The sequence below is a fragment of the Lynx rufus genome, unplaced genomic scaffold (genome assembly GCF_022079265.1).
Source record: "Lynx rufus isolate CCGP_SWC_20201006 ecotype Redwood Valley unplaced genomic scaffold, mLynRuf1.p SCAF_4, whole genome shotgun sequence".
Classification (NCBI taxonomy): Eukaryota; Metazoa; Chordata; class Mammalia; order Carnivora; family Felidae; genus Lynx; species Lynx rufus.
The window spans coordinates 77,798,726-77,810,946 of NW_025814856.1; the positions used below are offsets into that span (position 1 = coordinate 77,798,726).

Consider the following 12,221-nt stretch of genomic DNA (forward strand, 5'->3'; position numbering starts at 1 on the left):
CTGGGGCGAGGTAGGGTAATCACCAAGGAGTGTGCAAGAAGAGGGGGGCATCTAGAGACCTGTCGTCCTTTGTCAGAAGGAGCTGGCCAATTTCCTGAGCCTTGATTATTCTGCAGTTTAGGTAGAATCTGTTCTCAGCTCTTCCCTCTGAGGAAACCACTCTTCATCAGTTCCGGTAAGGCAGCCTTACTTGCTCATCGGTTCTGTAGCTTTTAAAAAGTTTCTTCGAGCGCCCACTTTATCCCTGTAGGTTTATGCCTTAAAAAGCCCCCCTCTACTACAGTTTCAGTGCAGTTGAAGAGAGAGTAAAAGCATGTGTTCGATTAGCTATCTTTTGGCAATTCTGCTTTCTTTAGGTGAAAATCCTACATCTGATATTTTCTAGTGTTTGGAGAACTTTGCAGTTGCCTTCAATTGGAGGAAAACCAAAGGCAGCATTTGGGCATGCCGAGCTTAGAGTTCCAGCTTCCTTTCAATTCTGAAATGTACAATTGTGTTTTGGCTTCCCTCATGGATCATCTAACTAAAAATAAAAATTCTTAGGGCACTTGGGTGGCTCAATCGGTTAAGTGTCTGACTCTTGGTTTCAGCTCAGGTCATGATCTTGATGTTCGTGGGTTCAAGCCCTGTGTGGGGCTCCACGCTGACAGTGCGGGTCCTGTTCTGGGTTTTCTCTCTCTGTCTCTCTCTCTCTTCCCCTCCCCAGCTCCTGTGCTCTCAAAGTAAATAAATGGACTTTGAAAAAAAAAAAAAAGAAAAAAAAATTCTCCAAATTGAGAACCAATAAAAAGTTATGAGAATCTGATTGCAAAAAATATTTGCAAAAGTACTTGGCACTCACGGGGCACCTGACTGGCTCAGTCGGTAGAGCATACAACTCTTGATATTGGGGTCATGAGTTTGAGCTCCATGTTGGGCACAGAGATAACTTTAAACAAAAAAAGGACTAGGCAGTCAAATAATTTCCTATATTCTAATCCCCAGAAACAGTAAATATGTAAAGTCATGTGGCAAAGAGGAATTAAGGTAGCAGATGAAATTAAATTAGCAAATCAATTGACTTTATGATGAAGGAATTATCCTGGATTACCTGGGTGGACACAAGGGCTTTCCTCTCTCTCTTTTTTTTTCTTAAGTAGGCTCCACACCCAATGCGGGGCTTGAACTCACAACCCAGAGATCAAGAGTCGCACATTCTACAGACTGGGCCAGCCAGGCACCTCTAGTCACAAAGGTTCTTAAAAAGAAAGAAGGAGGCAGAAGGTCAATGTCAGAGTAATGTGGTATGGGAGAGACTGACTGAAAGTCTCAAAGACATTGCTGGCTTTGAAAGTGGAGGAAGGGGACCATGAGCTAAGGATACAGGCAACAAAGCCATGCAAATTTGGAGAAGGCAAGGAAACAGATTCTCCTGTAGACTCCCCCAAGAAGGGAGCAGCCTTGCTGATGCTGAGTTTAGTCCCATCACACTGATCTCAGACTTCTAACCCCCCAAACTGTAGATGGTACATTTGTGTGGCTGTAAGTCACTTAATTTGTGGTGATGTGTTACAGCGGTAACAGGAAACTAACATGCCTACTATAAAATAAGTGATTGTGATTTACATTCCTTTATGAAGTCTTCATATTTCTCTTTGAAGTTTTCAGTAAACTGATTACATTAATTTTGCCCTCCCACTTCTTACCTAGAGGTAGATTTATACGGAGTTAATGAAGTTTAACTTCTGGGTCTTTTAAGGTACAAAGGAGTCCTCGGAATGCTCACATTACATAATGTTTCTAGGTAGGAGCTGGGGTGCATCCAGGAAGCATTCTGGATAAATCACCCAGAGACCTTAGAAGAAGGGGGGTCTGGATTTCCAAGGTTCAAGCAATTTGTTGTGATTTCTGTTTTCCATTTGAATAAATTCTCATGTTCAACCTAATTTCTCTCTGATTTTATATTCTTTTTCTTACAGAGAATATCCCAAATTGTATCAGCTCCAGGCACCCCCCCTCAAATCCTAGATTTACCTGTGTCTTTGTCTTTTTATTACTTATTTATTTTAAAAAGTTTATTTATGGGGCGCCTGGGTGGCTTAGCTGGTTAAGCGTCCGACTCTTGATTTCAGCTCAGGTCATGATCTCAAGGTTCGTAAGTTCAAGCCCCATGTTGGGCTCTGTGCTGACAATACAGAGCCTGCTTGGGATTTTCTGTACCCCCCCTCTCTCTGCTTTTCTTTCAAAAATAAATAAACAAACATTAAAAAAAGAGTTTATTTTGGAGCGCCTGGGTGGCTTGGTCAGTTAAGCGTCCGACTTCGGCTCAGGTCATGATCTCACGGTCCGTGAGTTCGAGCCCCGCATGGGGCTCTGTGCTGACAGCTCAGAGCCTGGAGCCTGTTTCAGATTCTGTGTCTCCCTCTCTCTCTGCCCCTCCCCTGTTCATGCTCTGTCTCTGTCTCAAAAATAAATAAACGTTAAAAAAAATTAAAAAAAAAAGTTTATTTTGAGAGAGAGTGGGGGGAGGGGCAGAGAGCGAGAGAGACAGGGAGAATCCCAAACAGGCTCCACACCCTCAGTGTGGAGCCTGATGCAGGGCTCGAACTCATGAACTGCAAGATCATGACCTGAACTGAAATCAAGAGTCAGACACTTCATGAACTAAGGCACAAAGGTGCCCAGGTCTTTTTCTTTTTAAGAAGACTCAAAAACATTTCTCTCTCTCTCTCTCTCTCTCTCTCTCTCTCTCACACACACACACACACACACACACACACACTTTAATTAGTGGGAAAAGAAAGAACTGCAGTTAAGGTTCAGGTGGCTAATAAAGCCCCCACACCAGGGCCTTCCACATCAAATCCGCCAATGGGATCTGAAGGGAAATATGTTAGTGCCCAGGAATAGGGGCTTACTAATGTTTTAAGAGAGTTGGTCAAAACTGTAGCTGGTTCTGTCATGATCTTAAGATAACAGAGCACACTCTAAAGAGAAGGAATGGGAAGAGTCATCTGGAGAGAATCTGAAGCATTAGAACTGAAAGGAATTCAATCCAAATAAACAAACATTTATTGCATTCCTCAGCAGACGGGCAGCATGCTTTGTCTGGGGCAGCAGGAGGATGGCTGCCTACAGTTTTTAGGACAAGGCATCATTCTACACTGCCCCATGGCACATTGTCATATGTAGAGCAAGGGCATTTGCTTTTTTTTTTTTTTTTTTAATGCTTTATTTATTTTGAGAGGGAGAAAGGGAGAGCACAAGTGGGCAAGAGGCAGAGAGAGGGGGAGAGAGAGAATCCCAAGCAGGCTCTGCACTGTCAGTGTAGAGCCTGACTCAGGGCTCAAACTCATGGATCATGCGATCATGACCTGAGCCAAAGTCGGACGGTCAACCGACTGAACCAGCCAGGCAATTTACCTCTGGGTACCAGTTTTTGTATGATGTTCAGAGAAGCTTATTGCCAGAAAAAGTTCTTTCTGTGCATCACCTCCCTTAGTTCTCTCAGCAAGTCCAGGAGGCAGAGTCTTGTTGTCACTTTAAAGGTGGAGAGATTGAGAGTCCAAGTGGGAACAAAGGAGATGAATTTGATCCCAGGTAGTCCATGCACGCAGTCATGATGCTCTAATCTTCCACCAGTATACATGCTCATGAAGTGACCAACAACAGTGGTAAGTTAAATGCTCTGTGTCATGGATGGTGGGTGTCATCCCCATGTCAGGCCCTCACACTGGGTGCTTAGGGCATGGTCCCACCACTGACACTCGTTGCCTGGGTCAGTAATTCTCTCTTTTTAAGTGAACTCTACCCCCACCGTGGGGCTCAAACTCAGGACCTCGAGTTCAAGAGTCGTGTGCTCTACCAACTGAGCCAGCCAGGTGCCCCAAGTCAGCGATCTGCAGTGGTAGAAGTGGTGGACTGGGCATCTGAGGATGACTTTATGTGGCTTGAAAAATCCCTGCCTCCTCTGGTGTTGTTTATGTGACCTACTAAAGGTCCGATTGGAGAATCCTGTTGTAGAAGAATACTTGCTGATGTGGGGGAGAGGGGATTAAAGCAGGTCACAGAATAGTATGTATGGTATAATTTCATTTTTGTCAACATTTATACGCGTTTGTTAAGACCATTAACCAAACTGCTAACTGGAATGCTTATGCTTTCTCTATTTGCCATCTATCTGGTTTCAAGAGAAAATAAGCAAACTTAAATGCAAACACTTTTTCAGGAAGTGAACAAACCCCCTGTGGAGGGTTATTTCAGAAAGTCATTGACTAAGAACTGGCGGTTGAAGTTCTTCGTGTTCCAGGAAATCGGCAACCCTTGGAAGAAGTGAGAGGGAAATTCTTTACCACAGGTGGTGCTTCAGGGAGAACAAAGATTTCTGGAGAAGCAATACACTTTCTGGAGCAACCTGGCTAACCAGGAAGGCATCTAGTTTGGGGGCAGGGGGCTGGTGGTGCAAAGCCCAAACTTCAGCTAGGCTCTTTGCTCAAATGTAGGAAAAGGAGCACTCACACTCAAGTTCTGTAGGAACTTAGACCCTTCCCAGTTTCCATAATTATAGTCCAAGCTCTTGGGCACTGCATGTGTGTACATGATGTAACAGAATGCTCTTGTGTTTATGTGCTGCTTGTTCACCTTGTGGCAAGAGTCACAGCAGAGACAAGAGAGAAGAGGCTGGAGGTCTGCTTCTCTGGTAAACTGTTGTGGAGTGGGACACACACATGTTGTGGGGGACACACTGCATGTTGCTGCTGCTGATGATTAAGGTAAATATAAAAAGCTGAACATGCAGAGAAAGTAGAGAATATTTAACATCGTGATGCTAACCTAAAAGCCAAGTTGGAAAGAGAAAGAAAAAAGCTCATGGTTTTGTGCTGTATATGACAAACAACTTTTGACTTTTTTTTTTTATTTGTTTTTTAATGTTTACTTATTCTTGAGAGACAGAGTACGAGAAGGGGAGGGGCAGAGAGAGAGGGAGACACAAAGTCTGAAACAGGCTGAGCTGTCAGCGCAGAGCCCGATGTGGGGCTTCAACTCACAAGCCATGAGACCAAGATGGGAGCCGAAGTCAGACGCTTAACCAACAGCCATCCAGGAGCCCCAAATTTTGGCTTTTTATCCACGACCAGGCCTTCAAGAGAGGACAACACGTTGAAAATACCTGATGTTATTCATTTATCCCACTATTTATTGAGCCGCAACTCAGGGGAGGTGTGGTGCTCAGGGACACATGTCAGGGACACAACATCCTTCTCCCTTGTCACTTTAGCTTGTGTGGCCTCAAGCTCATGCTCTAAGATGGCGACAGCTGTGTTTCATGTAGCAGGGAAGAGGAAGGAAAAAAAAAGAAGAGATTGCTATCACGTGACATTCCTATTTCTACCTACAAGGAGGCTGGAAAATATCATCCATGCTTGGTGGCTGTGTGTAAAAATATCGGGATGAAAGAATGGACACTGGGGTACAAGCAATGCTCTCTGCCACAAGCATCTATTGGCGGGCATCTCAGCCTTGGTAACATGACGCTTTGGGTCAGGTACTTTTGTGTATGCATGTTGGCTATCCTGTGCACTGTGGAGTGGGCTCAGCAGCATCCCAGGCCTCTACTTGCCAGAAGCATTCCCCGAGTTGTGACAACCAATATCTTGAAACTGCTAAATGTCCCTGGTAACATCTTTCCTGCTCCCTGTTGAGAAACACTGTTCCGTGGTGCACAGGAACTATGTTTGTCACTATGCAGGAGACAAAACCAAACCGAAAGTGAAATAATTTCAGACGGTGATAAGAGCTATGATGAAAATAAAATCAGGCCGAGACAGATAGGGTTGGAATGCAGGATGTACGGTGCATGCAAAAGCCCTGAAAGAACAGAACTCGGCTTGTCATGAGAAGAATCAGAACGCAGGTGTGGTTGGAAGGGAATGGGGAGCCTGGCGAGTCTCACGAGTCCAGTCTTCCATGTGATGGGAAGGGACTGGAAGACTTTAAGCAGGGAAGGACATGATTTACAAGAGCACACAGTAACAGAGCAGTAAGAGAATGCAGGGAGACCAGTAGGATCTGCCAGAGTAGTCCAGGGGAGGAAAGAGGGGCTTGGTGTGGTCGTGGAAACCACAGGAAATAAAATTGTCGGAGAAGAAGAACAGAAAGAGCGGGTGGCCATGGCAATCTTTGACTGACCCAAATAGCTACTGGGGAAACCAAGTGGTGTAAAAGGGTGTCTATTTCCCACACGTTGTGAAATTCAGTCCAGCACAGGACAGATTTGTGCTGTCTGTTCCTGCATTAGTTTCCTACGGCTATTGTAACAAGTTACCACAAACTTGGTGGCTGAACACAAATTTTATTGTCTCATAGTTCTGGAAACCAGAAGTCCAAAATCACTGGTGTCTGCAGGGTCATGTTCCTTCAGGAGGCTCTGGGGAACATGTGTTCCTTGCCTCTTCCAGCTCTGGTGGCTGTAGCACTCCAAACTCTGCCTGTGTGGTGGCAGTGACTTCTCCTCTGTGTGGTAATAGTTTCCTTGTCTCTTTCTTGTAAGGATATCTGTGGCTGTATTTAGGGCCCACCCAGATATTCAGGACAATCTCTCCACCTCAAGATCTTTAATCACATTGTTCACCATGTAAGTAATACTCACTTTTGCCATAGAAGAGAGTCTTTCCAGCTTCCAGGGGTTAGACATGGATAATTTCTGGGGGGCTGTTTTTCAGTTCTGCAGTGCTAGAAATCACTTTGGCTATAGAGAGGAACACTAATAAGGTCATATTTGTTTAGCAACTAAGATAGAAAGCACCGATGTGATATAATAAAATGTTTAGTAAATTGATTAGAGAAAGAAATGTCAAACAAACAAACAAACAAAAAAAAAAGAAAATTGAATTTTTCTAAGTGGAGTTTCAAGAATTCTAGAAAAGGTAGGCCGAAGGATATAAAAGTTCAGAAGAGCTTCCTGGACTTTAGACATATTCATTCTAGATATTAAACTCAGCGTTTATGAGGACTGTTATATTTATACAGTAGAAAGTGGGTGTCTGAATGCAAGGTGCATCCCGGGGGCCTTGTTAGTAGTGCTGGGCACAGGCTGTCCAGCTGTGGTGGGGCATATCTGGGGGGGGGGCACGGCCAGAAGACGGTGGACAATGGAATGGGAATGCAGAACCAGACCAACGCACAGAGATAGAGCACGACAATGGGGGCAGATGCGTGCAATCGGTTGTGGGTGGGAGGTCTCAGGAGGAAGCGGGAGTGTCACTTTAAGCAAGCAGAGACCAGCACTGGAATCGGAAGCATGGGTCTTTAGAGGTCCAGGCAGGCTGGTGGCATCAGGTAGTTAAACTCTAGGCTCTAGACTGGCGTTCAGGGTAACGCAGTTACTAGTACTAAGCCCAAGATAGAGCCAGGCAAGCAACCAGGATGACTCATGCCAAAGTCTAGAGTGCTTGCTTAGAACTTCTTAAGCACTACTTCTGCAGTCCAGAACTTCCACGGAATACTGTTTGTTTATAACAAAAGAATTTGTTAAGCTCCATGGGTGGTAAGGAGAGTAATAGGAACTAACAAGCATAGCTTGAGAGGCAGTTCATTATGGTGACTCTGGAGCCAAACTTCCTGGTTCAAATCCTGGCTAATACTAACGGCAATATTTTGTTTAGCAAATTTTAATCAATTTGTGTATAAACACTAGAATAGTATTTGGGGAACTGGAATAGACTCAGATCCTGGCCCTGAATCTAACTATCCATACTACTTTGGGGAAACTGCTCAAACTTTTAAGGCCTCAGGGTGCAGGTTTCTAAAATTGAGACGGTTGTAAGATTACTGAAATGTACACTTTAAGTGCTTTCTGGCAATCTTCCAAATCCTCATGCTCTTCAAAGGGTGCCCAGGCTTTTCTTGCTTTAAAGCCTGAAAAATTACTATGTAATCCTGACCTAAAACATTATTATTCCCATTGTGGAGTTGAGGAAATGGAAGTCTAGCGAGTTTGAATAATTTGTTTAAAATCACACAGCTAAATTAGTGGTAAGGTTGGGATTCGATTTCAGTTTTGCCAATTCTACAGCTGTGTATTTCCTACTTCTCTGTTATTTTGTCATTTGCCTTGATTCCTGTGTGGAAGCCAGGTCACAAATGCTCAGTACCTTCATATTTACCCACTCTGCCATTTCCAAGGCGATACTCTGAATTGTCATTTATTCAGCTCCCTCCCACTGAAGCATCCCCTTCTCTGTTACTCATGGTGCTGTCAGACCATCTGGTCTAAGTCCATCGTTCACTCCTGGTAAATGTCTCCTACATGTCTGTGTTCCAGCAGTAGCTCCTGACTTCTATCTGAAATAAAATTCTAATGTATTCGCTCGTTTCACCTATGTTACATCTATGTTACAATGAAAAAAATTTCGGGGCGCCTGGGTGGCGCAGTCGGTTGAGCGTCAGACTTCAGCCAGGTCACGATCTCGCGGTCCGGGAGTTCGAGCCCCGCGTCAGGCTCTGGGCTGACGGCTCAGAGCCTGGAGCCTGTTTCCGATTCTGTGTCTCCCTCTCTCTCTGCCCCTCCCCCGTTCATGCTCTGTCTCTCTCTGTCCCAAAAATAAATAAAACGTTGAAAAAAAAATTAAAAAAAAAAAAATTTCACCTATGTTACAATGAAAAAAATTAAGTATGCATGAAGTTGGTGCTAAAATGATAATAAACAACAAAGGATGAAATAAGTATCAGGAAAGTAAAAACTCCAGTCATTATTTTCCATTCCATTATTTATATTTAGGTCTTTATGAGACAAGGAAGATGATTTTCATGTCTAAACACTGGAACAACCTAAATCATTTTAATATAACTACAGTCGTTATCATGTTCTAAAGGAGATTCTAAAGGAATATGAATGGAAAAATAGTACTTAATATTTAGCTTTCAGAATACAGATACATCTCAGAGAAACTGTGACCCCAGTGTATGTATATTTGAGGTAATATCTGTATACTTAGTAACTCTCACAGTGATGGGAAACATTGCTCTTTGGATATGCTCTACATTAGCTTTCTAAGTCAAGAATTCCACATTGTCGTAAAATAATTTTAACTTCAGTGTATGGCAGTTATGCAAATAGATGTAAACTTCATTATCAGATGAATTTTAAAAAGGTATAATGCCTACTTATTACGTGGTATTAACACAAATGTCAACGGAAACAGTCCAACAGATATAGAAGCACAGTAACAAAAATATAATTATCAATATAGCTGTTTTACAAGAGTAAACTATAGTATCATCAGACTTATAAAAAAGAACAACTAAGGTCATTGTTTTTATTTTTTTGCTCTTCATGACTCTTCCCCATATATATAATGGCTAATTCTGATCATTTGTCCTTATTTAATCTATGAACAAATCTGCTGATACTGAATACTATTTTCAAATACATCAGCATTATCGTCATCTGATTAAATAGATTATTATTACTGAAAACACATCACAGCTTTTAAGGCTATTAATGATTTCATCAACTTAAAAATCAATTTGGGAAGTAACTGGCTATAAATTTTTCTTTTTATTAGTAAACAGTCACCATATAACCAGTGTTCCTCTCAATATCTTACTAGGGTGCTAAACATGCTTATATTTTACAGAAGAGCTGGAATATAGACTTGACGATATATCTGAAACATCATCAACTATTGTGACAACACTGTTAGGATAACAGGCTATATGTGGCATTAAAAAAATTATTGGCTGGTCATAAATGGTACCTTTTACTGAACTGAATTTTAAATTGTTCTACAGGCCAACACGATAACAAATTTGTCATCTTCACATGGTGTGTCGCCATCGTCTTTCAAAGTTCACAGGCCTTTCTTACTGTCTTTCCCCAAGCGATTCTGCAAGAAAAAAAAGGACTCAAGTAGCTACAGCCAAGAGTGAAAAACAGATTCATTGATATGACAAGGAGTTTTTAAAAAAATTCTCTTTTCTGTGTATGGTTATTAATTATGAGAATAATCAAATAAGAAAATAGGGATTGAGAACATTTCAAACTTAAACTACAAAGTTTGTGGGTTTTACTTGAAAAAGGGGGAAAAATAACATTCTTGATCAATTCATTTGTTTCCTTGCCTTAATCTACTTTGCTTTTGTTTCACAGGTTATACCAGGAAAACAAAATTTCTAAAATTCCCCTCTTACCAACTCAATTAAGATTTTTGGCAAGGAAAGAATGAGGGGAAACAAAAACCCCAGATGGGATGGCCTTTTGTGTGTGTGTGTGTGTGTGTGTGTGTGTGTGTGTTTGTTATGCAGATATTTGCCCAGAGAATTGAGTTTTCAAATTATACTCTTTGCTGATCAGAGATAACTATAAAATATCATTTAAAACTGGAAGAAAATGGGATCGAAATTAACCTTTAGAAATCATTTGCACTCAAGAAAGCAAAGTCTACACTGAGGAAAAAAACCTCATCAAATGGAGTTGTAGCATTATTGCTTGTACATGAGAAGTTCATCTAGCTCTTGTTCAGGCTGAGTATTAATGCTTTCAGAGCAACTTTAGTAACATTAACGTTATGCAACCAAATCAGGATTAGAGGAAGTATTTTGAATGATAAGGTACCACTTTCACATGTTTATATATATCTTACCACTTCAGATAAATATCACAGCTTTAACTACTGAATGGGAGAAGATATTTGCAAATGATGTATCTGATAAGAGGTTATTAACTAAAATATAAAGAACTTATGCGGGGCACCTGGGTGGCTCAGTCGGTTTAGCGTCAGACTTTGGCTCAGGTCATGATCTCATGGTTTGTGAGTTTGAGCCCCGCGTTGGGCTCTCTGCTATCAGCCCAGAGCCAGGTTCAGATCCTCTGTTCCCCTCTCTCTCTGTCCCTCCCCTACTCATGGGCTGTCTCTCTCTCAAAAATAACACCAAACTTCAACACCAATAAAACTAAACTCAATACCAAAAAAACTAAATAACCTGATTAAAAATGGGTGGAGAACCTGAACAGACATTTTTCCAAAGAAGACCTACAAATGGCCAACAGACACATGAAAAGATGCTCAACATCACTCATTATCAGGGAAATGCAAATCAAAACCACTATGAGATATCACTTTACACCTGTCAGAATGATTAAAATAAAAACTACAATAAATAACAAGTGTTGTCAAGGAAGTAGAATTAAAAGAGACCCCATGCACTGTTGGTAGAAAAATAAACTGGTACAGCCACTCTGAAAACAGTACGGAGGCTCCTCAAAAAAACTAAAAATAGAAGTACTTTATGACCTAGTATTCCATTACTGGGTATTTACCCAAAGAACAAAAACACTAATTCAGAAAGATATATGCACCCCCATGTTTACTGTGTTATTTACAATAGCTAAGATACATAAACAACCCAAATGTCCATCCACAGATGAAAGGATAAAGAAGATGTGATGTGATGTGTGTGTGTGTGTGTGTGTGTGTGTGTGTGTGTATTACTCAGCCATAAAAAAGAAGGGAATCTTGCCATTTCCTACAACATGGGTAGATCTAGAGAGTGTAATACTAAGCAAAATAAGACAGACAGGGAAAGACAAATACCATATGATTTCACTCATATGTGGAATTTGAGAAACAAAACAAATGAACAAAGTAAAAAAGAGACAAACAAAAATACAGAGTCTTAAATACAGAGAACAATTGCCAGAGGGGAAGTGGGTGAGGGACGGGTGAAAGAGGTGAAGGGATTAAGAGTACACTTGTGATGAGCACTGAAAACTGTACAGATTGTTGAATCATTATATATCTAAGACGAATATAACACTGTATGCTAATTATACTTCAATTTTAAAAAAGGAGATAATCTTGTGTTTATCCAAAATTAAAGTGGACATAAAGATAAAAGTCACAGCTTTAATGGAGCTGTTATTCAGGACAAGTTCCTTAAGTGAGGGTGACTCCAAAATGAAATTTGAAAACTGCCAGATGCTGATGGGTTTGTGCTGCCCATAATCCTTACTTAGTTTTGCTTTTCCTTTTCTAGAAGAGAGACACGGCAAACAAGGAAAGGCAAAGACTTTGTATTGACGGGATTGTTTTCTAATATTTATTTAGTATTTGTATCAGGGAGGAGACCAGATTTAAAACGGATTTAAATTATGCAAAGTGGAATCTGTTTATGGTAAGGAAACCAGCTTTCCCCCTTCCGCTTTTATTTCCATAATAGTTTAAGTCATTTTATGATTATTT

The 12,221-nt window shown here is 41.3% G+C and overlaps 1 protein-coding gene across 2 annotated transcripts in view; it reads right to left on the reverse strand.

Moving 5' to 3' along the window:
* Positions 1–8,659: 8,659 nt before the first annotated feature.
* Positions 8,660–12,221, reverse strand: part of BCAP29 (B cell receptor associated protein 29) — a 53,850-nt gene continuing 50,288 nt past the window's right edge. For both annotated transcript variants that reach the window (XM_047095451.1, XM_047095452.1), the window contains exon 8: positions 8,660–9,866. In XM_047095451.1, coding sequence (XP_046951407.1) covers positions 9,831–9,866 — 36 coding nt within the window. In that variant the 3' untranslated portion in view covers positions 8,660–9,830. The remainder of the gene's footprint in view (positions 9,867–12,221) is intronic.